Source organism: Monodelphis domestica, chromosome 1 (assembly GCF_027887165.1).
Source record: "Monodelphis domestica isolate mMonDom1 chromosome 1, mMonDom1.pri, whole genome shotgun sequence".
NCBI lineage: Eukaryota > Metazoa > Chordata > Mammalia > Didelphimorphia > Didelphidae > Monodelphis > Monodelphis domestica.
Window position 1 is genome coordinate 48229421 of NC_077227.1, and position 21625 is coordinate 48251045.

Below are 21625 nucleotides of genomic sequence, written 5' to 3' on the forward strand. Positions count from 1 at the left end.
GCCTTTACCATCCTATGCACCTGTTCATCATTTGGACTAAGAAAATTAATATCTGTAATTTATAAAGGACCATAGGTATGGGTACTAGAACTATAGAATAGGATGATGCCTTTGTCATGTGACATGATGGTTGTAAGGAGGGTCTTTCCCCCTGTCCAAAAGTGTTTCTTTAAATGACCTGAAACACCACCATTAGAGATTCATATCTTGGGCAAAGTTGACTCCCAATGTTTTATCATGACTTGGAGGTTTGGAGTGCAAATGTTGAATGTTGACAGGTGCTACCAAGATGAAATGGCATTAAGTGTTGGCCAAAACTAGAAAACTATTATCTGAAAACCAGTCTAGCTAAGTGTAGGGAAGGCTCACCATCAGAAGGCATCACCAACAGGTGATGAATTTTTTAGCCACAATGACCCATGAAGTTCAACTTTTAAGGTGAGGAGAGGTTATGACACGCATAAGGTATTTCCACCTCAGTGAATTCATGGATCTTTTGAAGATAGACCTCGGGGAAAATTTGGTTTGTAACTATATCAAAGGGATGGAACAAAATAAATGTACATTTTGATAGGGAATTCCCTATCAAAAGTAGGAGGTTAGGACAGGGTGGGTAGCAGGGAGGTTGAGGGGATGGGGAGAAGATGTCACTGTTTGAGTGAAGGTGTATGAAAGTCCTATTGGGAAAGACTTGATTCTTAGACTCACAGAAAATGGGGAGGCAGAAGATTAGCTTTTGCCCCCACCAGCCCATCTTCTGGTGCATCACAGGGAGATGTGGAGCAGCCAGCAATGGCTTGAAGCAAGAATGACCCATGGACCTCAGATGCTGGGGATTCTCCAGTAAGACTTGAGCCTTTGTTCAGCACCTTGGTCAGCAACCTGACCTCCTGAAGAACCATTATCAAGCAAGCCACAACTGAGTGTCTCTGTTCCTTGCAGGCATTACCATAGCATGGATGAGTTCAGTCATTATGATCTGTTGGATGCAACCACAGGCAGAAAGGTGGCTGAGGGTCACAAAGCCAGCTTCTGCCTTGAAGACACAACATGTGATTTTGGCAATCTGAAGCGCTATGCCTGTACTTCTCACACACAGGTCAGTGAGGGCAGAGTGGGAAAGTAATAGAAGCAGAAAGATGGCACTGCCCAATAGGAGAGGCTAAAGGAAGACCTATAGGTCCTTTCTGGGTGAGACATTGTATTTAGTGTATATTCTATGGGCCTGGGTATAAACACTACCTTTGACATGTTCTGGCTAACAGCATGACCATGGGCAAGTCTCTCTACACAGCATAATAATGACCAGAAATCAAAAACACCTACTCAGTGCATCAATATCTTTATTGAGCACTCACTGTGTACTTAGCAGTATGGAAGTGACTAATGGATGGATGACTCTAGGCCTATAAGGAAAGATGAGGAGGGCAGACTAGGGCTAGTCAGGGAATCTTCCATATGTTTTAGGAATTTAATGAAGTTCATGAGAGAAGTTGTAAGATTGACATGGGCAGAGAAAAATCCTAAACATTTCCCTGCATTAATTTACACTGAGAGTTCAGAAAATCCTGTTCTTTTCACTGTTACTCTCCTTTTGTCCAGGGAATTGAGTATGAGGACCATAATGTTCTTTACTGACTTTTCAGATTCCTGCAGGGCCCTCTCATATCTTCACTGTTGTCCACCCCATTTGGCGTCATCCCCTCTCACCATGCCTTCTTTCCCAGCTCTGCTTTAAGAGGTGACTTGAAATCTGAAAGACCATTGAAAAAGGAGTCATGAATCCTTAGCTCTGGTCCCAGTTCTGCCACTAACCTGGGCAAATTACTTAATTGCTCTAGGTGCTGGTTTCTTTCTCTTTAAAATGAAGAGAGTTGGGCTCAATTATCTCTGAAGTCCTTCCAGCTCTGCTATATTCCATGGAGCTACAATGCTATATTTCTTAGAGTAGGCACAAAATATCAGAAGGAAGACCTAAAATAAAACAAGATGACTCAATCTTCCACCAACCACAAGGCCTGAACAGCAGGCAGTCCTGGGAACTAATAGGAAAAGAGTGTGGGGAAGAAGCCCAGTGTGGGAGGCAAATAACCTAATGGAGGGGCTGAGTTTTGAATTCTGCTCTGCCTCCTCTCCTATCTTCTCAGGGCCTGAGTCCAGGGTGCTATGATACATACAATGCTGACATCGACTGCCAGTGGATTGACATCACTGATGTGCAGCCTGGCAACTACATCCTCAAGGTAGGTTCCCATGGCAACCAAAGGAGATACCAACCCTAGGGGATGAAACCAAGGAGCGTTTTCCTGCATCTACACACATCTGAGCATAAAGTAAAACATGGAGTTATTTATCCAGGTTTTCCCACATTGAATCTGCAAATGCCTAGGACTTACTGTAGCATTCTGTTGATATGGGAAGAAGAGGTTGGGAAGAGAGAATTTTGTACTTTCTAAAGGGATTCTTTAGCATAATCCACACAGGTTCTTCAAAAGATCATAATAAAGCCTTTGGCAAGGACATCCCAGACCAGGCAGTGTTACCAACTTCAAAATAGAGTCAAGGATCTGAGGGCCAGAAAGGATGAAAGAGGTTACTTGATCCATTCTCCTTCCTCAGGCAAGGGGACCTTTTGAACCCTCCCTGAGGCATCTCTGCCCTCCTCAGAGAGGAGGTACAACACAGCCTGTTGTAAGCAGCACATCCCAAAGTCTCCAGACCTTGAGTCAAAGCCTCCTTCTTAACTAACTAAAGCCCTGCTTTCTCAATGGGAGCAGAAAAGATGTTTTCTATGATTCTGAACATCCTTGTAGAGCAGAGGACCTTATGCTCCAAAGCTCAGATCCCAGACTGAGTGCTCTGTATAAGGGAAGGGAGTCATCCCCCTCTCTTCAGATCCATTGAAATCCTATTCATAGAATTTGGAATCTTTCTTACTATTCTTACATCTAAGGTTTACTTAGCTAATGAATTCATGCAAATGAAATGACAAAGGATGTGTTTAAGCAGGTGAGTGTGACGTGATAAGAGGAGAGGCAGCATATATGACAGCAAGTGTGCTGGCCCTGGAGTCAGTTTTCAGGATTGACCTATCACTTAACTTTGTGTCTTTGGATAAGTTACTTCACTCCTGTGAACTTATTTCCCACATCTGTCAAATAGGCATAATACTAATCTTATAGGATTGGTGTAAATATCAGATGAATGGGAGAGAGATGGCTCAGTGGATTGAGAGCCAGACCCAAAGATGGGAGGTTCTGAGTTCAAATCTAGCCTCAGACACCTCCTACTGTGTGACCCCAGGCAAATCACTTAACCTCCATTGCCTAGCCCTTACCACTCTTCTGCCTTGGAACCAGTACTAATTCCAAGACTAAGGTAAGGATTTAAAAAACAAAAAATAAGATGAAGTAACGTAAGTAATGTGCTTTGTAAATTTGAGCTATGGAAATATGCTTTGTTATGGTAACAAATCATTCTTCTTAATGATAAGCAGAGGTGTCTAGGGAATCTTAAGGCTGACAAAGCCCCTCATCTACATTATCTTATTTCAGTCTCACAACAAAAATGCCATTTTAATGTGGAGGAATCAGAAACTTCCAAAGGGGAAGTAACTTGTTGGTCCCCAAGCCAGTAAATGTTGGAGGCAAGATTTCAACCCCGATTATTCACTGGCTCCAAATCCAGTACTCTTTCCATAATCCCACACTGCCCTGTTTACATACAAACCACTAATGGACTAAAGACCTTAACTATTCCTTTAATCTCTGCTTGGTGACATGTTGTTGATGAATTAGAGGGGTCCCTTTTTTCTTTATTCATTCATCCAGCACATTTTGTTCAACGTTCAACAAGTGTTTATTATGTACCAGGCAGTGAGTTAGGCACTAGGATGATAAAGGAAGACCAAAGGGCAGACAGCATGCAAAGAACTTTGTACAAATGAGGTATCTATAGGATGATACGCTGAAAATAATCAACAAGAGGAAAGCACTAAAGATTTCTTTTAACAATTTACTCTGCACTGTAGTAGAGATTCAAGGATGTATAAGGTCTGATTTTTGCCCTTAAAAACTTATAAACTAGCACCTGGAAGTTCTAGAATCACATTTATTTTGAAACATTCCACCAATAAGTCTTATAATTTAGAGTGGCCTTTCAATCTTCCCCACAGCACAGCAGCAAAAAACAAGAGTCCAAAAAATTAAGATTTGACTAGTAATGTCTTTGTTGCAGATCAATAATGGCGATGCTTGGAGCTCGTTATCTACAAATGAATTATGTTTATTTTACATTTGTAATTGCATTAGTAGTAGGATGTTTTATTTGTCATAAATTGCTTCTCTCAGAATCCTAGATGTGGTAGGGTTCTAAGTGTATTATTGGTTAATCCATTTTGAGAGGGAACAGAGTAATTTGGGGACCTCTCTTTCTCCTACCATTATCTATCTGAGTGGCCAGGTGAAGTCGTTGCTGCTGACCAAATTCCCATCTTCTATCTCCCTTTGCCTCATAGGTGCAGGTGAACCCAAAGTATATTGTGCTGGAGTCTGATTTCACCAACAATGTGGTGAGATGCAACATCCATTACACCGGACGCTATGTCGCCACCACCAACTGCAAAATTGCCCAGTAAGAAGCCCCACGAGGGATCCCTTCCTTCCTCTCCCTCAGACTGCCTTCATCTGTGCTTTAGGCAAGGGAAGGCTAGAGGAGCTTGAGGATGGTAAAGGAGCAAGCCAAATGGAGGAGGAAGAGGAGAAGAAGGAAGAGGAGGAAGGGGGAAGAGTTTGGGAGTGAGGGAGGGAGAAAGAGATCTCCTCTGACTGGAGTGATTCGAAAACAATTAAACCATATGTGCTGCCAGGTTAATTTGACCAGTCCTGCAGAAATGGTTCATGAAGATGTTTAAGCCTAAAAATGTTCCATTTGATAGTGTATAGAGATATGAACTCTGGCTCTGCTGAAATTCCCTTGGGACCCAATCTTGACTTTTCCTAACGAGTGCCCAACCAGTAAGGGAAGTTGGAATAAGTTGCAGACCTACTGGGATGTTACTGTGGAAGGCACTTACCTTGAGCACACATGTGGCATATTCTGGCTTTTTTACGTGACGTTGAGGTCTTGTGTATCTGAAGATATTATTCTCAGCTCAGCCCTGATAGGATGGGGGCTCAGAATTCTTTTTCTTGCAGTGAAGTGGGCTCTATTGAGTCTGGCTCCCCTTATGACACTACCTATAAACATTTTTGAGACAACTAAACAATTAGGTTAGCAGTTTATAGTCACAGTTCTAGGTCATTGTGTGGTGGAGATGAAAGATTTGAGTTGCTCTGTGGCCATGATTAGACAGCTAGTCTGTGAGGGAGGTTAGGGGTTGCCTATGGCTAGGATTAGGGATCCATTTGTGACCAATCCTAAAGAGCTGGTCTGTGGACAAAGAATCATTGACTAGGGTTAGGGAGAATTCTGTGCCATGTCAGGGGGTCTCTGACCAAAATTAGCCATTAGATTGTGGTTGGAACTAAAGACCAGTTTATAGCAGGATCAGTGTGTGGCTGCTGGATTTGGGGGTCAGGCTCTTCCTCATTTAAATATAGCTTATCCAGTTTGGGGGGAGGACAAGAAGCTCTTCCAGATTTCTTATTATAGTATTACTTTGCCAGAGCAGACCACGGAGCCAACCAAGCAAGTTAAGGATAGTCTTTGATAGGGGATCCCCAGCAACTGAGAGATGGGCTATGGAGCCCTGCAGTGATCTGCCTACTTCTGCCCAAAGAGAAGAAAGCTAGTATGTCCTTTTGACCGAAGATTCAACTGAAGTGTGGAGAGGCCACTCAGCAAAAGAGTGGGAGAATTAAGGGGTCAGAGTAGCCCCTTCTGTTTTCCATGAGACTTCTGGAGCAGGTCTCCTTGTTGTAGACTTCATCACTCTGTGGAGATTCACATCTTGCTCTCTTCCAAACATTTTACATAAGTGTTTGGAAAGGGCTGCATATTTCAATGAAATAAGTCTATTAATATTTCTCTGTGACTCCAACCACACTCCAGAGGAGCCAGGACAAACAGGAATCGAGGAATGAAGTTTTCCCAGAAAGGCCATGAGACGCCTGTTGGTTTTGACAACATTTTTGAAAAAGAAAAGAGACACTTTTTAATAGTCTTTAAAGAAAGAAAGCATAAAAAAAGAATTTCCAGACAGTCCCAGTTATGGTTAGGGAATGAAAAATGATCCAGGGTGGAGATGAATGTTATTGAGTTGGTTTTGTGGGAATCTTTCAATGAAACCTCTAATGGATGGAAAACTTGTTCCAAGAGCCTCTCTGATCTTGTCCTGAGATAGTCTGGTCTGAAGAAGTTGTCTGAGCTGGTCCCAAGGTGTTCTCTGACCTAAAAAAAGGAAAGGAAATGTCATGATATCCATATAACAAGTAAGGGGGTGGCCCCATCACCTAGGCCCCCACCATCCACTATGTCACCAAGACATAGTGTCGCCTTAACTTGGAAGGATGAAAAGTGAGGGATATGACCTAGGATCAACCTCTGGATCCAACAAAGAGACTAAGTAATTTACCCAAAGGTACAGATTGATCTAGATCTAGTTGATCTAGAACTAGGACTCCTTATTCCAGTGTTCTGCCCATGATGCCAAAAAGGCAGATCTATTATGAGAAAGGAATTTATTGTTCTAGACGTTTTCCTTCAGTGATTTGATACTTTGAAGGATCTTTGTATGATCTAAACTAATGAATATCACAACTGTCTCTATGCTTCAGTACAGAAGAGGTAGCCCTCCCCAACCAGGATGGCTTCCAGAACTTGTTGAGCACTGCCCTTTCCTCCCCCCAAAAGCTCATTACTCTTGGAGGCTAACATTGTTAGAGGAATCTTTCTACACTTTCCCTTGACCCTTGGATGATTGATTCACCATCTATCACTAGACCCATACATGTAGCCCCCAAATCATGGGGTCATAGATGGGGCACTGGACATGGAGACGAGAGGGCCTGGGTTCACATTCCACCTCAGACATTCACTAGCTGGACGACACTGGGCAAATCACTCGATCTCTATTCTTCTTATGAATAAAACTAATGTACTTATTGAGTTCCTTTCATCTTAAGTCTATGATCTAATCATAGGAGTTATGAGAATTTGTCCTATGCTGGCATAGTATTCAAGAGGTCATGGTTAGCCCCATGATGGAGTGTGACATTGCAGGAGGACCTTAATGAAAACAGGAGCTTGCCTGTTTAACTAAATCTTTACTCAATCTGTAAACCCCCAATGTTAGGCAGTTAGATTGTACAGTACAGGATCTTGAATCAGAAAGAGCCAAGTTTGAATCTTTCCTCACATATTCATTAGCTGTGTGACCCTGAACAGGGCACCCAACATATGTCTGCCTCAGTTTCCTCCTTTGTAAAAATAAGAATAATAATGGCACTTATCTATTTAATTATAAAAACAAAATGAGATATTTGTAAGATGCTCTCCAAAACTTTAAAATTCTATATAAATGTTACATATTATGGCAGAGGGGACTTCGTATGGAAGTGGAATTTGATCTACAGTCTGGGAAGGGAAGAGGAAGGAGTTTTCTAGGCAAGAGAATTCTGGGAATAACCATTTGGGAAGGAAGTAAGAACAGTCAGGATGGGAAAGAGGGAAGTATGTGTTTAGAGGAAACTGAAGACTTACTGGAGAAGGCCTTGAAGGCCAGACTAAGCATTATTCATGGTGAGAAACTTTTGAAACCTTTTTGAAAAGCCTAAATTCCAGGGTAGAATTATATATAATGTCCCGTGAGAGCATTCAGACATTCCTGGCCCTGGAGCTGGGAAGTGGGATGAGGAGAGGAGCAGGGCAGTTCCTCACCCTTGAGGGAGGGCTGTGTTGCAGCTGGAGAATGGAGGAAGCCAAGCAAAATGAGGGGAAGTGGTGGAAATCTATCCCATGACTGCTGATTGATGTGTTTGCCTTTCTTCTCTTAGATCTTGACCTGCTCAGGATTTAGTGATATCATCCCACCTGAGCCGCCCTTCTCCAAACATGGTCTTGCTTTTTCGGGCCCCCGTAAGCCCAGCCCAAACCCCCACAGGCCCTGTGGACCCTGGACAGGAAGAAAGGAGAACCTGGCATCTTGGAACAAACTGGATGATTTAAGTGACTTTAGGTCTTATTTTTATACTTAAGTTTCCCAAAAAAACTTTGTCGTGTGGGTTGTTGTATTTTTTTAAATTTTTTTATTATTTTGGCCACAATGCTGAGTGAAGATTGCTGATGATTTAAATTGAATAAAACAAGATTTTCTATTCTGTTGATCTCCATGTAATCTGGCTAGCACAGAACCTTGGGCAAATATTCAAGAAGCTAGACTGCCGCAGCAAGTTCCTGAGGCTTAACCACTGTTACTCATAGATTTTAGAGTGAAAAGGGACCTCCTTCATTATAGATAAGGAAGCTGAGTCCAAGATAGAATAAGTGACTTGTCTAAGACCATATTGGGAGAGAATGTGGGTCCCCTTTAAAGGACAGTGTTTCCCTCTCCTCAATCAGCATCACCAAACCAGTAACTGGCAGCCATCTAGGACAACACCAACTTGGACCCAGAGTAGATTCTCAACACTGACATTGTTCTTGTATCAAGGAGCTAGGAACACTTCCTATAGAGAATCCAGATTCTTCTTGAAACATAATCCCTCATTCTGGGATCAAAAGTCTTGCTTACTAGCTGTGTGACTGGCTAAGTTTCTTAAACTCTGTAAATCTCAGTTTCCCCATCTGTAAAATTAGGAGGCTAATACTTGTTTCCCTACCTTTAAGTTTTTTTTTTTCCTAAGGAAAGTATTTTGTGAACCTTAAAATATTACAGATAATTAAATTATTGTTAGTAGCTAAAGTAGCCATTTATCTTTGATAATAAAAAAAGAATCATCCATTTGGTCCAATCCCCTAATTTTACAGGTGAGGAAACTGAGACATTCACCCACCTCAGAGGTATTATTCAGAGCAAATGGCAAGACACCAAAGAGGCAGCTGGGAGAGAGCATAAGTCACTTAGCCAGACTCACACAGCAAGTAGTCAGGCTTGAGATTCAGGTCTCTGCCTCCAAATCAAGACCTCTTTCCACTACACAGTGCTGGGAATGAGTTCTAATATGCTTGGAAAGGAACATTAATGATTACAGTTTGGTGCCAAAACCAAAATATGCCACTACCTCAATCTAGCTGTCTGCTCCAAGCAAAGGGATATTGGTTAAGGATGTAAACCAGACCCCAAAATTTGTATTAGAGCGGGACAAGGCAAAGAGTCTGATTTAATTGATCACTAGAGGGCAGTGTTGACCAGTTGCCTGATCCTGTTCCTCAATAAGGACCAAATGCTCTCAAAGCATCACTCATCTCCAGGAGTTATGCCCTCTGATGCACCACTGGTATCTCTGTCTCCAAAAATTGACTACTTCTTTTCCCTTGTTGCACTCCTTTGTGGTCATGAATGCTCACATTATTAGGCTACAAATAAATGTCTCCCATCAGACACCTGGATTTTTGGTGTCCCTACCCATTAGGAAAACTGACCTTTGTTCCATCCTTGCTGCATTTCAGTGGGAATTTCTCACAAAAGCATAGCATAGTGGGCATAATTTTTTAATCATACTAGCAGAAAAGAACTAAATGACTATATTAAGTACTCACCATGAACTCAACCTCTAAAGTAGACCCTCCCCCTAGATCAGGCAGCCCTAAACCCTTTTTCTCTACAGAAAAGCCAGAACTCAGGAGATTAAAGAAATGAAGTTCAGAAGCCAGGAGCCAAACTAGCCCATTTTACTTCTACAGAGAACAGGTGGTAGCTTCTGACTGAGTCTTGTGGGCAGGCAAGGTGCTAGAGGTTCAGGCTAGATTTAGAACGAATCTCCCTCATTCATTATTCTTGGTTCCTTACTTTGCTTGCTGCTCCAGCCTTGGCTCTCATGATGCTTTCCCCTCCTCATTCAGCTCCATACACATTTGTCCTATGCTCCTTTGGACTAGCTTATTTCCCTCCTGTGCCTATTCAAGTGGCTGAAAGGCAAACAATTGACTGGTCCTACACCAGTGGTCATTTTTCTATCTCTATACTGTTTCTTTCTCCAAATTCCAATCTATCTTTCCTGGCAATTCCATTCACTAGAGTACTAGTTCTCCCAGGTGAGAAGGATAGGACACAGGGGTACTTTGTGTCTCAGCCCCCAAGTTGGTTGAGGACCTAATTGATGTAGAAAATATGATAGCAGACAAGGCTTGGCCACGATGGATGTAAAGGGCTCTGAAAGTTTGAAGCAAAGTATAAACATGATATACTAATAAAGACCCCTGAGTCTGACTCAGGACCCCTTACTTTGGCTGACTGGCCATCATCTGGAATCTATGTTGCTCATTACCAGCTTTGCTCCTAGGCACTGGACTTTCCAACCCCATTAATTCTTAAGACCCTCTCCCAAGCAACAGATGAATTTTAGTCTACATCACTGTTGTAAATATCCCCTTGGATCAAATAATATAATTTTAAAATATTGATGTGTCTAATAGAAGTTATTCTGTTCACTAGCCAGGAATATTGATGGCAATGAAAATTTCTAAGAAGGGACAAGATAGGGCACAGTTGGGTAGCTCAGTGGATTGAAAGCCAGGCCTAGAGATGGGATGTCCTGGATTCAAATCTGTCCTCAGTCACTTCCTAGCTGTGTGACCCTGGGCAAGTCACTTAACCCCCATTGCCTAGCCCTTACCGCTTTTCTGCCTTGGAACCAATACGGAGTATTGATTCTAAGGTGGAAGGTAAGGGTTTACAAAAAGAAAGGAAGAAAAGAAGGGGCAAGATACCATCTACAACATCCTTAATGGGGCCCCACCACACTTCAACCCTTTGTTAGCTACCTCATATACTCTCCACAGTGAAATTTCCCTGATAAGAAGCTAAGAATGTTGTCTGGAGCCAGCACCCAGGGAGCAGTTCCTGCTGAGAGTGGAGTTAATCCTCCTTCCAAAGAATCCCAGGCCTAAATAGCAGAGCCTGAGAAACACAGGTCATGGCAGACAAGTCCAGGGGGGGCCTGGGTGACAGTATGATTGGAATGTGGCCCCCAAGCCAGCCCTTCAGTCAACACATTCCACCTGGACTTAGGGTAAGAGCAGTAGTTGCAGCCCCAGCCCTCCCTGAGAAGAACAAACTACTGAGAGATCTGGGTACGAAGAATTAAAATTTATCCAGAATACATCAACTTCTAAGACATTTTACAAAGCAAAACAGAGACTGAAGATGTGGCTGAAGGCAGGGACCTCCAAACCCATCATATGCCTACTTCATGCACCAACCATCATCCCCATGTGACCCTTTGAACCACCACCATCTTGGTCTCCTTTGTTTCCCCAGAAGCCTCTGGAGAAGCCACAGAGTTAGAAGGGGGTAGAGGAAGAGCCAGAGTACCTTAGAAAGTATAATGTTAGGACTGGAAGAAACCTTAGAAAATGTAATCATAGAATTTTGAGTTTGCAGAAACTTGAGTGATCATCTGATCCAATACTGTCATGAATGTTTCCAAATAAGTTTTATTGATGCATTTTGTTTTTACATAACTATCATTCTCAGATAACATCTATGACCCCTCCCTTGTAACAAAGAAAAACAAGCAAAATCAACTGGATTAGTAAATGGCTTTGGCTATGCATCATTTTATATCAGTATTACCCCACTTCTTGAATGGAAGGAACCCTCTCATTTTACAGAGAAAGAAGCAGAGATCCAGAGGACGGAGGTCCAGAGGTGTAGTCCAAGGCTACACAAAGAGCTAGAATTCATCTCCTGCCTTCTAGTGCAACTTTTCATTATATCGTGTTGCTTCCAAATTGAAGGGCAAAGTAAATGATGACTTCTCTCCTAGGAGATGTGAGGCAAACTACATATACCATGAGAGACATACAGATACAGGTGTGTACCCAAGGGTTTGAGCTGCCAGGGGTTTAGAGGTAGGTTTCCATCAGTCTGGGAGGGAGTAGGAGGAAGGACAGGCAGTTTTGAAAGCTTTGTCTACCCTAATGGAGTCAGAGACACATCAACCAGGTTTTCTCCAGTGGTGCAGGACACAATTGGGACATTCAGGTCCCTAAAGGAAAGGGGAGATCCTTGGTGACATTTATGGTGCATTTCAAGTTTGAAAAAGTCATTTCTCATCTCAATTTAGCCTTAAAAGAGCCCTCTGGATTAGGTACTATAGGTAACAATATCTCTATTGTACAGAAGGAAAGTGAAGTCCAGGGAGCCTTCCTAAATTATTTGCCCAAGGATACACAGTCAATAAGGTTAAAGATCATGTTGGAACTCAACTCGGGACTTTCTGACTCCAGCCCCATCACTTTATCCAGTGGGTCACCAACTTCATTATTATTGTCATCATCATCCTTATCACCATTATTATTACTATTACTAGAATTATTATATCCAAGTTAGACAAATCAAATGCTTACAGAAGGCAATTTGAGGGTTCCAAAAGTATTCTCTGTACTCCTTTAGCCCAGTACAATACTTAACATTCTTACATACTCAATAAGATATGTTCCCCTGGGTTTATCATTACCTGCTCTAGGCACTTACATCACAATTCTCTATGAGAGGGGAAATTCTCTCTCTCTTTCTCCTTCTCTAGAAAGGAGCTTGTCAAATAAGAACTTTCCAGAATAAGGACTGGTATGGAGGTCTGGCATAAGGGGAGAAGGTGAGGAACAGATAAACAAATATCCCTCTACATGCCCAAGAATGGCTTTCTTCTCTCAGAACTACAAAATCAGAGGATTTCCCAATTTCTCACCTCCTGCCATTTGCCTCTATAATTCCATCCCCTCTCCCTTGCTAACTAGCTAGGGAGCCAGCAAACCTCCTTCCTATAATTCAGCCAATATAAGATCTGGATTTTAAAGGAGAGAGAGAAAAGTCACCTGCTCCCAGAATTCTGAGAGAGGGAGACAGTGAAACTTATCCCTACCTCCCAGAGAGTAACTGCCACACCCAGATAGCCTAATTGCCACAGAAAAACAGTTAGACTGTCAACATTTGAAACTGACACTGTCTCAGATCTGCTTCAAACTCCAATTTTTTTTCTTAAGCCAGCTTCTCTACTTCTTATCTCTAAACTAATATAACAAGACTTAATTTCTAATATCACCCTTATACCTTGCTCTTTTAATTAAATGGGTTTTGCTTTTAATTGATGTTTTACTTAGTATTTTCTGGCATAAAATATATTGGTAGGAGCTTAAGCTAAGCTTTTAAATTAAGTAATGGTTAAGACATTACTCTGAACCTTGGCACAACTATGAGTTGGGCTGAATTTTCATAGAATTGTAGTATTTGGATCAGGAAAAGACCTTAGAGATCTTTTGAAACTAGAAAACTTTTGAAACAAAAAGTCCTTTTATTTGCTCTTTTTGTGATGGTGAAGAATTGGAAATTAAGAAAATGTCCATCAATTGGGGAATAACTGAAAAAATTGTGATATATGATTGTGATGGAATACTATTGTACTATAAGAAATGATGAGTAGGATGCTCTGAGAAAAACCTGGAAAGATTTACATGAACTGATGAAAAGTGAAGAGAGCAGAACCAGGAGACCATTATACACAGTAACAGCAATATTGTATGATGATCACCTGTGAATTATTGAACTATTTTCAGCAATACAATGATCCAAGTCAATTCCAAAAGTTTTATGATGAAAAATGCTACCCACCTCCAGAAAAAGAATTGATGGGGTCTGAATGTAGATCAGAACATTTTTGTTACTTTCCTTTTTTTGGAGTTTTTTTGGTCTGTGATTTTTTTTGCAATATGGCTAATATAGAAATATGTTTTGCATGATTTCACATGTATTATCTATGTCAAATTGCTTGCCTTCTCAAGAAGGAGAAGGGGAGGAAGACAGAATTTGGAACTTAAAATGTTTTTTAAAGTTTTTACCTATAATTGAGGAAAAATAAAATTAGGGAGAGAGAGAGAGAGAGAGAGAGAGAGAGAGAGAGAGAGAGAGAGAGAGAGAGAGAGAGAGAGAGAGAGAGAGAGAGAGAGAGAATCATTTGCCCTTATCCATTGGTCACTTACCTACTGGGGAACCACTCTTGGTCTTACATATTTGTGTTAATTCCCTACATATCTTGGATATATCAGATATTTTCTGTTATATTTGAGATGTTATCCATTCCTATAAAGAAACAGAATGGACAAATGACCAAGAACTCAATTTTCAATACATTTCAATGAGGTGGGTTAAACATCTACTCTGTATGGTATTATTCAAAGCTTTAGAGATACAGAGATGAAAAATAATGATCCCTTTCTCCAAGGAACTCACAAATTAGCGGCGAGAATACAAGATAAACACAATAAATATAATGAAAGATAGATTGTAATAGAGGCAAAGGCAAGTTGCAGACAAAGCAGGATTAGTGTCCCCTTTCAGTGGGGAAGGGTATATTTTAGTGACCCTGGTTTCTTTGCTATTCCTCACAAGATGCCCTTCATCTGGATCCCAGGCATTTACACTGGCTGTCCTCCATTTTCTCCTCATCTGTGCCTTTTGGCTTCCTTCAAGTTCAAGATAAAATCTCACCTTCTACAAAAAGTCTTTCCCTGTCCTCCTTAAGCTGCTGACTTCATTCTGCTGATTCTCCCCAGTTCATTCTGCCTATAGCTTGTTTGCATGTTGTCTCCTTGGGGGCTGTCTTTTGCCTTTCTCTGTATCCCCAATGCTTAGCACAATGCCTGGCACTTTAGAGGTACTTAATAAAAGTCTGTTAACTGACTAGGATTGGCCACTTTGAGGGCCCTCTTCACTGGATTTGGAAATTAGTTAAGAACTCCCACGTCCTTCCCTTCTCCATCCTTCACCCCACCTTCCCATATTTTAATTCTCTATGTCCTGGTAAAATATCAAGGAAGGGGCCTGGAGTACCATCAAGGGTGTGCTAGAGCCAGCTTGCACTGGAAAGTTTAGTTTTTCACCGTGAGCATTTATACCTCAGAAACCAGCAAATGCTACAGATTGGGAGTTGATTTGATGTTTATTGAAGATTGGAAGTTGAATGAATGATTGAATAAGCTTGAAGTAAGGAAGACTCATTTTCTTGAGTTAAAATCTGGCCTCAGAAACTAGTATGACCCTGGGAAAATCCCTTAATTCAGTTTGTCTCTGTTTCTTCATCTATAAAATGAGCTGGAAAAGGAAATGGAAACTACTCCAGTATCTTTGCAAAAGAAAACCCCAGGAGGCAGTTAGGCAAATCAATGGATAGAGCCAGAACTGGAGGCAGGAGATCCTGGGTTCAGACACTTTCTATCTGTGGGGCCTGGGAAAGTCCCTTACTTCCTATTGCCTAAGAGAAAGAAAGGAAGAAAAATGGAAGGAAGGAAGGAAGGAAGGAAGGAAGGAAGGAAGGAAGGAAGGAAGGAAGGAAGGAAGGAAGGAAGGAAGGAAGGAAGGAAGGAAGGAAGGAAGGAAGGAAGGAAGGAAGGAAGGAAGGAAGGAAGAAAGAAAGAAAGAAAGAAAGAAAGAAAGAAAGAAAGAAAGAAAGAAAGAAAGAGAAAGAAAAAAGAAACAAAGAAGGAGGGACGAAGGGAGAGAGAGAAAGAAAGAAAGAAAACCCCAAATAGGGTCAGGAAGAGTCAGATGCAACTGAACAACAAAACAAAATTACTATTCATTTGATTGTTTTAGACTTCAGAAAAAAATGTTAATAATGGAGATTAAACTTAATAGCAGGTTATGTGAGACTTGATTATTAAGCATTATCAGCATACCTCCAATACTCATTTCCAAAATTCTCTTCATTCAATACTCCAAATCTGTATGTTATCTATATAATAAATTTCAACAGCCATGGCCTCTGGGTATACTCAGAGCTATTGCTAGGCCTTCTTCACAGACTTAGTATGAATGGGAAATCCTGATCATTTCAGAGCATGACAATTTAGGACTGATAACTTGGAGCACTTCCACAGCAGGGTAAACCATGTGATGAAAGACCTGAAGACCTGCCAGATGAGAATCTGTGGAAGGATGGATGTTTATCTTAGAGAAAATTTGGGAGAGAAATGGAAGGGTGTAAAGGGTCGCCATGTCTAAGAGGAATGAAACTTATTCTTCTTGGCCCTGAGAGGAAACATTAGATACAATGGATGGAAATTGCAAGAGGAAGAAATAGGATGGATGGAAGAAAGAATGCCCTAACAACAGCTGTCCCAGATGAGAATAGGCTGCTTTACCAAACAGTCATATCTGTGGAGTCTTTCAAGCACAAGCTAAATAATTACTTTTCAGGGTGTGATAGAGGGCCTCTCCATCTGAGCATGGATTGAACCAGATGGCTCTGAGGTCCATTTCTGTTCTGAGACTCTGTGATTCTATGGCCTTTGGAATTAAGCTGAAAAGGATGATGAGACAGATGGCAGGGAGTGGGAAAGGAAGAGGAAAAATTGGAATAGTTCTGGGAGCACCCAGAGGCCATGGCTGTTGAAATTTATTGCGTGGATAACATATGGATTTGGGTCATTTTTCATGGCCCCTTTTGTAAATTTTTTCCTTTCTCCTTACCCTGTTGGTATCTTCAATGATACCTAACCCTTCATAGAGCCACCGAATATCAGAGTTGGAAAGTCATCAGAGGCCGTTCTCCAGTGCAAAAATTCTGGAAGTGAATCCTGAGGTGTGCTGGTCACTGGTGTTTGGACTGCCTTAGGGAAGTGGTGGAACAAAATTAGAGTAGAGAAGGGAATGGAATGCATGATGAGAAGCAAAAGAGAACCTCAACTCAGCCCAGAAATAAACCAGGCCTAACCCAGACCTCCAGGTTCTTCTCATCAAAGACTCCCAACTCCAGATGCATTCTTGCCAAGGTTCCCATTTGGGAACTCTGCACTTCTGAAGACTTCATTAACCCAGCAGGGGCTAACTAAGAGTCTTAGGGGCCCTAGAGAGTAGTCTGGGCTGCAGGCTTCCCAGTGCCCTTTCTATGAAGGCAGAGCCCTCCCTGAGCCACACTTTATTTGCCAGGAAAATTTCCTTCCAGAGAAATAATAATGTAAACACAACCACCAGAGGAATGTTAGGCCAAAGTAAGAGAACAAATTGTTTTTTGAATACTTGTTCATATGAATGATTCCTATACAGATAGATCACAAATGATTCTTATGTGTTTGTTAGGGCTGCCTCTGGGTAGGGTGGGGGCTTCCCTCCCAATTTGGCAATAATTTCTTCCAGTTAGTCAGAATAACTCTATGTACTTGAAAGTTATTTTTTTTAATGCATGGGATTTATTTTTTTAAGGTTTGTCACTAGTTCCAAATCCAAATGAGTGAGATTGGACTGGAAGTGATTTCCCCTCCCTGTTTGGGTTATTTATGTGTGATGAAACCCTTTCCCCCATGGTCCCCCCCACTCTGCTCCCCAGATGACTGTGGATTGAGTCTGGCCAGTTTTACAAACCCAAGTTTGCAGTAGGTAGGGCCCAGAATAATACTGGACCAGACAACTTGGCCTTGGTGTACTGGGAGAACAGGAAGAGTGAACATACGGAACTGTCGAGTTAGATCATCACCCCCAAATCTCTTCCCAAAGAGTAGATCGTGGGAAAGATTAAGGGGAAAGATTTTATGTCTAGAACTCAGCAAGGTTGGCTATTCAAAGAATCATGGAAAGTGTGTATGGGGAGCTGGGGAAGTACTGAGGGAGAGGGTTGGGATTGTTCTTCCAAAGGCTAACATTTCACAGTGGCTGAGAAGCCAGGACAAACCCACTCTCTCTCTGCCTCTACCTTGGCTCTGTTTTAGCTATGGCGGCAGCTACAGACAGCAAACAGCCAATAATGGTTGCCTGCCCTATCTTTCACCATCTGCTCCTCTCTCTTTTTCTGATCCCAGCTATATGAAAAGATCAGGCTAGCATTCTTTCCCAGAAGTGGAGTGCAGGAAAAGAAGGGAGAAGAGTCTAGTTAGGGACCACATAATGATCTGACCCTGACTCTATTTTTCATATGACTTCATCCATGTTCTAAAGAAGATCTACTTTTCAATGTCTTTTAGACTCAGTTTCTCCAGTGAAACCCTTCAGATCCTCTCTAGGTCCCACAGAAATATAATATATTGTATGTCTGATAACATTCCTCCACTCCCTACTGAAAATTTTACAGACTCTCTGTGGAAAAGAGAGAAATTATAAGTCATGCAGCAAGACTCATGCACTCAGCAGTGGCTGAGTGGTGATCTGACTGTCAATCAAATGAAGATTCTGATTTGGAATGTTACCGGGAAAGACAAACCAACTGTTGGCTGAATTCAGGGCTTGGCTGATGGTGGTTACCTTTGAATCAGGGTCTTGGTTGATTTCCTGACTGCCTTTGAATCAGGGAAGAAGCTGGGTTTATCTCTGGGACTTGGGATAATCAATATGGAGGTGGCCTGGTGGCTTTGAAGGCAGAAGAAGAAGGGCAATAGTCCATATAGCTCTCTGACTTGCTCTGTTGGTGATAGTGACTGAAATACTAGACCTATCAACCATTTCTCTCAATATCCTCTAATCTAAGGCTAACTATAGAATTAGGGAAACCCCCAACCCTCTTACCTCCATCCTCCATCTTTTCCTGTCTTTCCCAAATAAACCCTTACTAAAGATAAAAGAAGATAGGAAGTATTTTCATTTGAAACATCATTACCTCACCCTGACTGATTTAGAAACCAGAAGAACAGGGGAAGGGGAAGCTGAAGGGAAGAGGGGAGGAAGGGAGGCTGGAAGAAAAAGGAAGGGAGGTATAGAGGGAGGAATGTAGGCAAAAGAAAATAACTACCTGATTTATTTGTTATCATTTACCCATCAAATATACCCCCTCAATATTATCTATTACAATTTGGCACCTCAGACTGAGTGAACTTTACAATTTCCAAAAATGACAGCAAGATTTTTAAACAAGTGCTCTGTGGGGTAGTTGTGCTGGCAGCTATTACTGGCTATTGGATCTATAACATCCTAAACAGTAAAATGACCACCATGATTGTAGATTTGGTGGAATACCTTGGCAACACCACAATGTTCATACTTCAGTTGCCATTCCAAAAAGAAACTGTTCTCTGGCAGATTATGACTCAGGTTTATATAATTTCCATGGCTGCTATATAGACATTAACCTATCTGAAGAACATCTATAGATTTGTGATCCCTCAACTGACAGCAAAGATAATGGTGGTGGATACTAACTTGGAAACCTTAGTAAAGAAATATGTTTGAAGAATTGATGAAGGCAAAAGGGCTAGACCAGATTAAGGATAAGGGAAATGGTCAGGCAGATAATGCACCCAAAGAGAAAGACAGAAAGACAAGTGACAAGGACACCAAGTCAAATGGGGAACCTGAGAAAATTTATCCACTAAAAGATGTTACCAAGTTATCAAGTACAGCTGGTGTATTACATTCAAAGGTGCATAGACAGTTTACAAATCAGGAATTGGATTCCCTGAAGAAATAGGTTCCAAAACTTATTGATCAGCCCTATGAAACTCAGAAAGAACTCAAATGTGCTTTCCGAATTTTTGATCCAGATTTCCAAGATGTGAAATTTCTCCTGTCAGAACTGTTTAGTGCTCATGAGCATCGCCAATTCATTGAAAAGACTAGATCAGAAAACAATCTGATTAGTTGGCCCACAGAGGAGTAAAGGGAAGACCTTGATTTTGCTTATCCCACCAGCATGACCTACTTAAGGAAATGTAGGGAAGACTTGCTCTAAGCAATTAAGCTCTGTTGTTCAAAGCCTAATGCATGGGCAAGATTTGACAAACCAATGCAAAATACAGGGGAACATCCAGCTTCATTTATGGATCGTCTCTCTGAAATGATTGAATCAATAATGGGTTTAGAGGCAAATAATGATGAGTCTCTAAGTTACGTGAGGAGACAGGTTTTGAAAGGTTGCACTCCTCACTTGAAAAACTTTTTCAGACATTATTTTCTAAAGTATGACACAGTGAGTTTGATCGAATTATGAGAAACGGCAACTTACCTTCATGAAAATCAGTCAGAGCAAAATAAAAAGATGCAGGATTTAAAGGAAAAATTAGAGGTAACAGAGAAAATTTAAGAGACAAGGAGATTGAAGAAATCAAGAAGCTGAATACTGTTAGGACATACACAAAACCTACTTATAAACCAAGAAGAGTGCAGAGAAAAAATAGGCAATGTTTTTTTCTGCCATAAGAAAGGACACCTGATCAAAGACTGTTTTCTGAAAAAGAAATATGAAGTAAATAACAACAAAGGCACACAAACTAGATACAAAAAGCAAATAAAACAGCTTCAAAAAGAAATACAGTCAGTAGCACAGACAAAAGGAAAATATGCATGTAAACATTTAACTCCAAAGAAAAATCTCTACACATTCTATACAAAGTCTCTGCTTACAATAGTAACAGCAAATAAAGTAACAATATTATTTCAAATGAATAAATAACTCCAAACCAAATGAATTACATTATATCCAAATTCTATCTCCAAGACATAACTAAAGACAACATACAATAAATCTCCTTGTGAAAAAATTCAAACATCAAAAAGATAAGAAAATTTCAAATTCATATTCTTAGCAAAATTCTAAGAACTTATACTATACTGCTTACACCCACTCATGAAGATAATCATAAGTCACGCTTACTTCTACACAGGAAGAATAACTAATGAATTCTGACAAGCACTCGTGAAGAACTCATAGCTTACTTCCATAAACAATGAAAAATTCAATCTTACATACATGCACATGTAAAAACCTTACATACATGCATGTTCCTAATTGTTCCAGTATGTTCCTGATTGTTCTAGTATGTTCCTGAATTGAAGAACACAAGACTACAATCAAGATCAGCAGCAGGCAAGAGTGGCATGACCCATGAGGCACAACTGAATATCTGTAAATATAAGCATCATTCTAACCATCAATAGTCAATCCATCCAAGACGGTCATCTCAATGCCATGGGCAACCATCTTCTAGCACTACCTACAATCCATTTCAATCAAATGTAAACCATACTGGAACGGGCTGTTTCAATGACTAGAGATGTCCAAATTAAAGCACAGGACAAATCACAATTCTACAAAAGCATGGGTCACACATACCCTTATTATGTAGACAAATTCACATAAACCAACAAAATGGCTTTGTTAATAGGAAATAGTAGTAACTTCGAATAGAAGCACTGCTAAGAGCTCTGTATAGTATATATAATACTTTTTATAGTATATATAATGCTGTGTATAGTATATAGTGTATATAACACTGTATACAGTTTATATGATGATACAGTACATAGTATATATATGCATATATATTATATGTAATAGGGCTTTATACAACAGATGTGTAACGTTAACATATATGCAAATAAATATAACCAAAGAACCATAAAAAGCAGAAACCGTGTGCTAAAAATTGGCATGCTCCAACAGGAAAACATGGTCCAAGACCTGGAGAAACAAAACAACGTCTTTCAGGATAGAGAACTATTTAAAACTTGAGGTCTCCCTGAATCCCAAGCATATAAAGAAAGGCT

General features: G+C 40.8%; 2 protein-coding genes across 6 annotated transcripts in view; one reads left to right on the plus strand and one right to left on the minus strand.

Annotated features, from left to right (window-relative positions):
* Window positions 1-8318, plus strand: part of LOXL1 (lysyl oxidase like 1) — a 43809-nt gene extending 35491 nt beyond the window's left edge. Inside the window, exons 4-7 of the mRNA XM_001379155.4 lie at window positions 943-1099; window positions 2148-2243; window positions 4517-4632; window positions 7995-8318. Coding sequence (XP_001379192.3) covers window positions 943-1099; window positions 2148-2243; window positions 4517-4632; window positions 7995-8001 — 376 coding nt within the window. The 3' untranslated portion in view covers window positions 8002-8318. The remainder of the gene's footprint in view (window positions 1-942; window positions 1100-2147; window positions 2244-4516; window positions 4633-7994) is intronic.
* Window positions 1097-21625, minus strand: part of STOML1 (stomatin like 1) — a 51517-nt gene continuing 30988 nt past the window's right edge. Inside the window, exons 5-6 of one of the 5 annotated variants that reach the window (XR_459970.3) lie at window positions 5075-6390; window positions 1097-1753 (exon numbers count right to left, since the gene is read on the minus strand). Coding sequence is in view for 2 of the 5 variants with exons in the window: in XM_016424843.2 (XP_016280329.1) it covers window positions 6001-6390 (390 nt within the window). In the remaining 3 variants the exon portion in view is untranslated. Of the gene's footprint in view, window positions 1754-3834; window positions 4268-4631; window positions 6391-14139; window positions 14240-21625 lie in introns of those variants that run through there. The other 4 variants (XR_459971.3, XR_008912098.1, XM_016424843.2 and 1 more) reach the window with 4 other exon arrangements.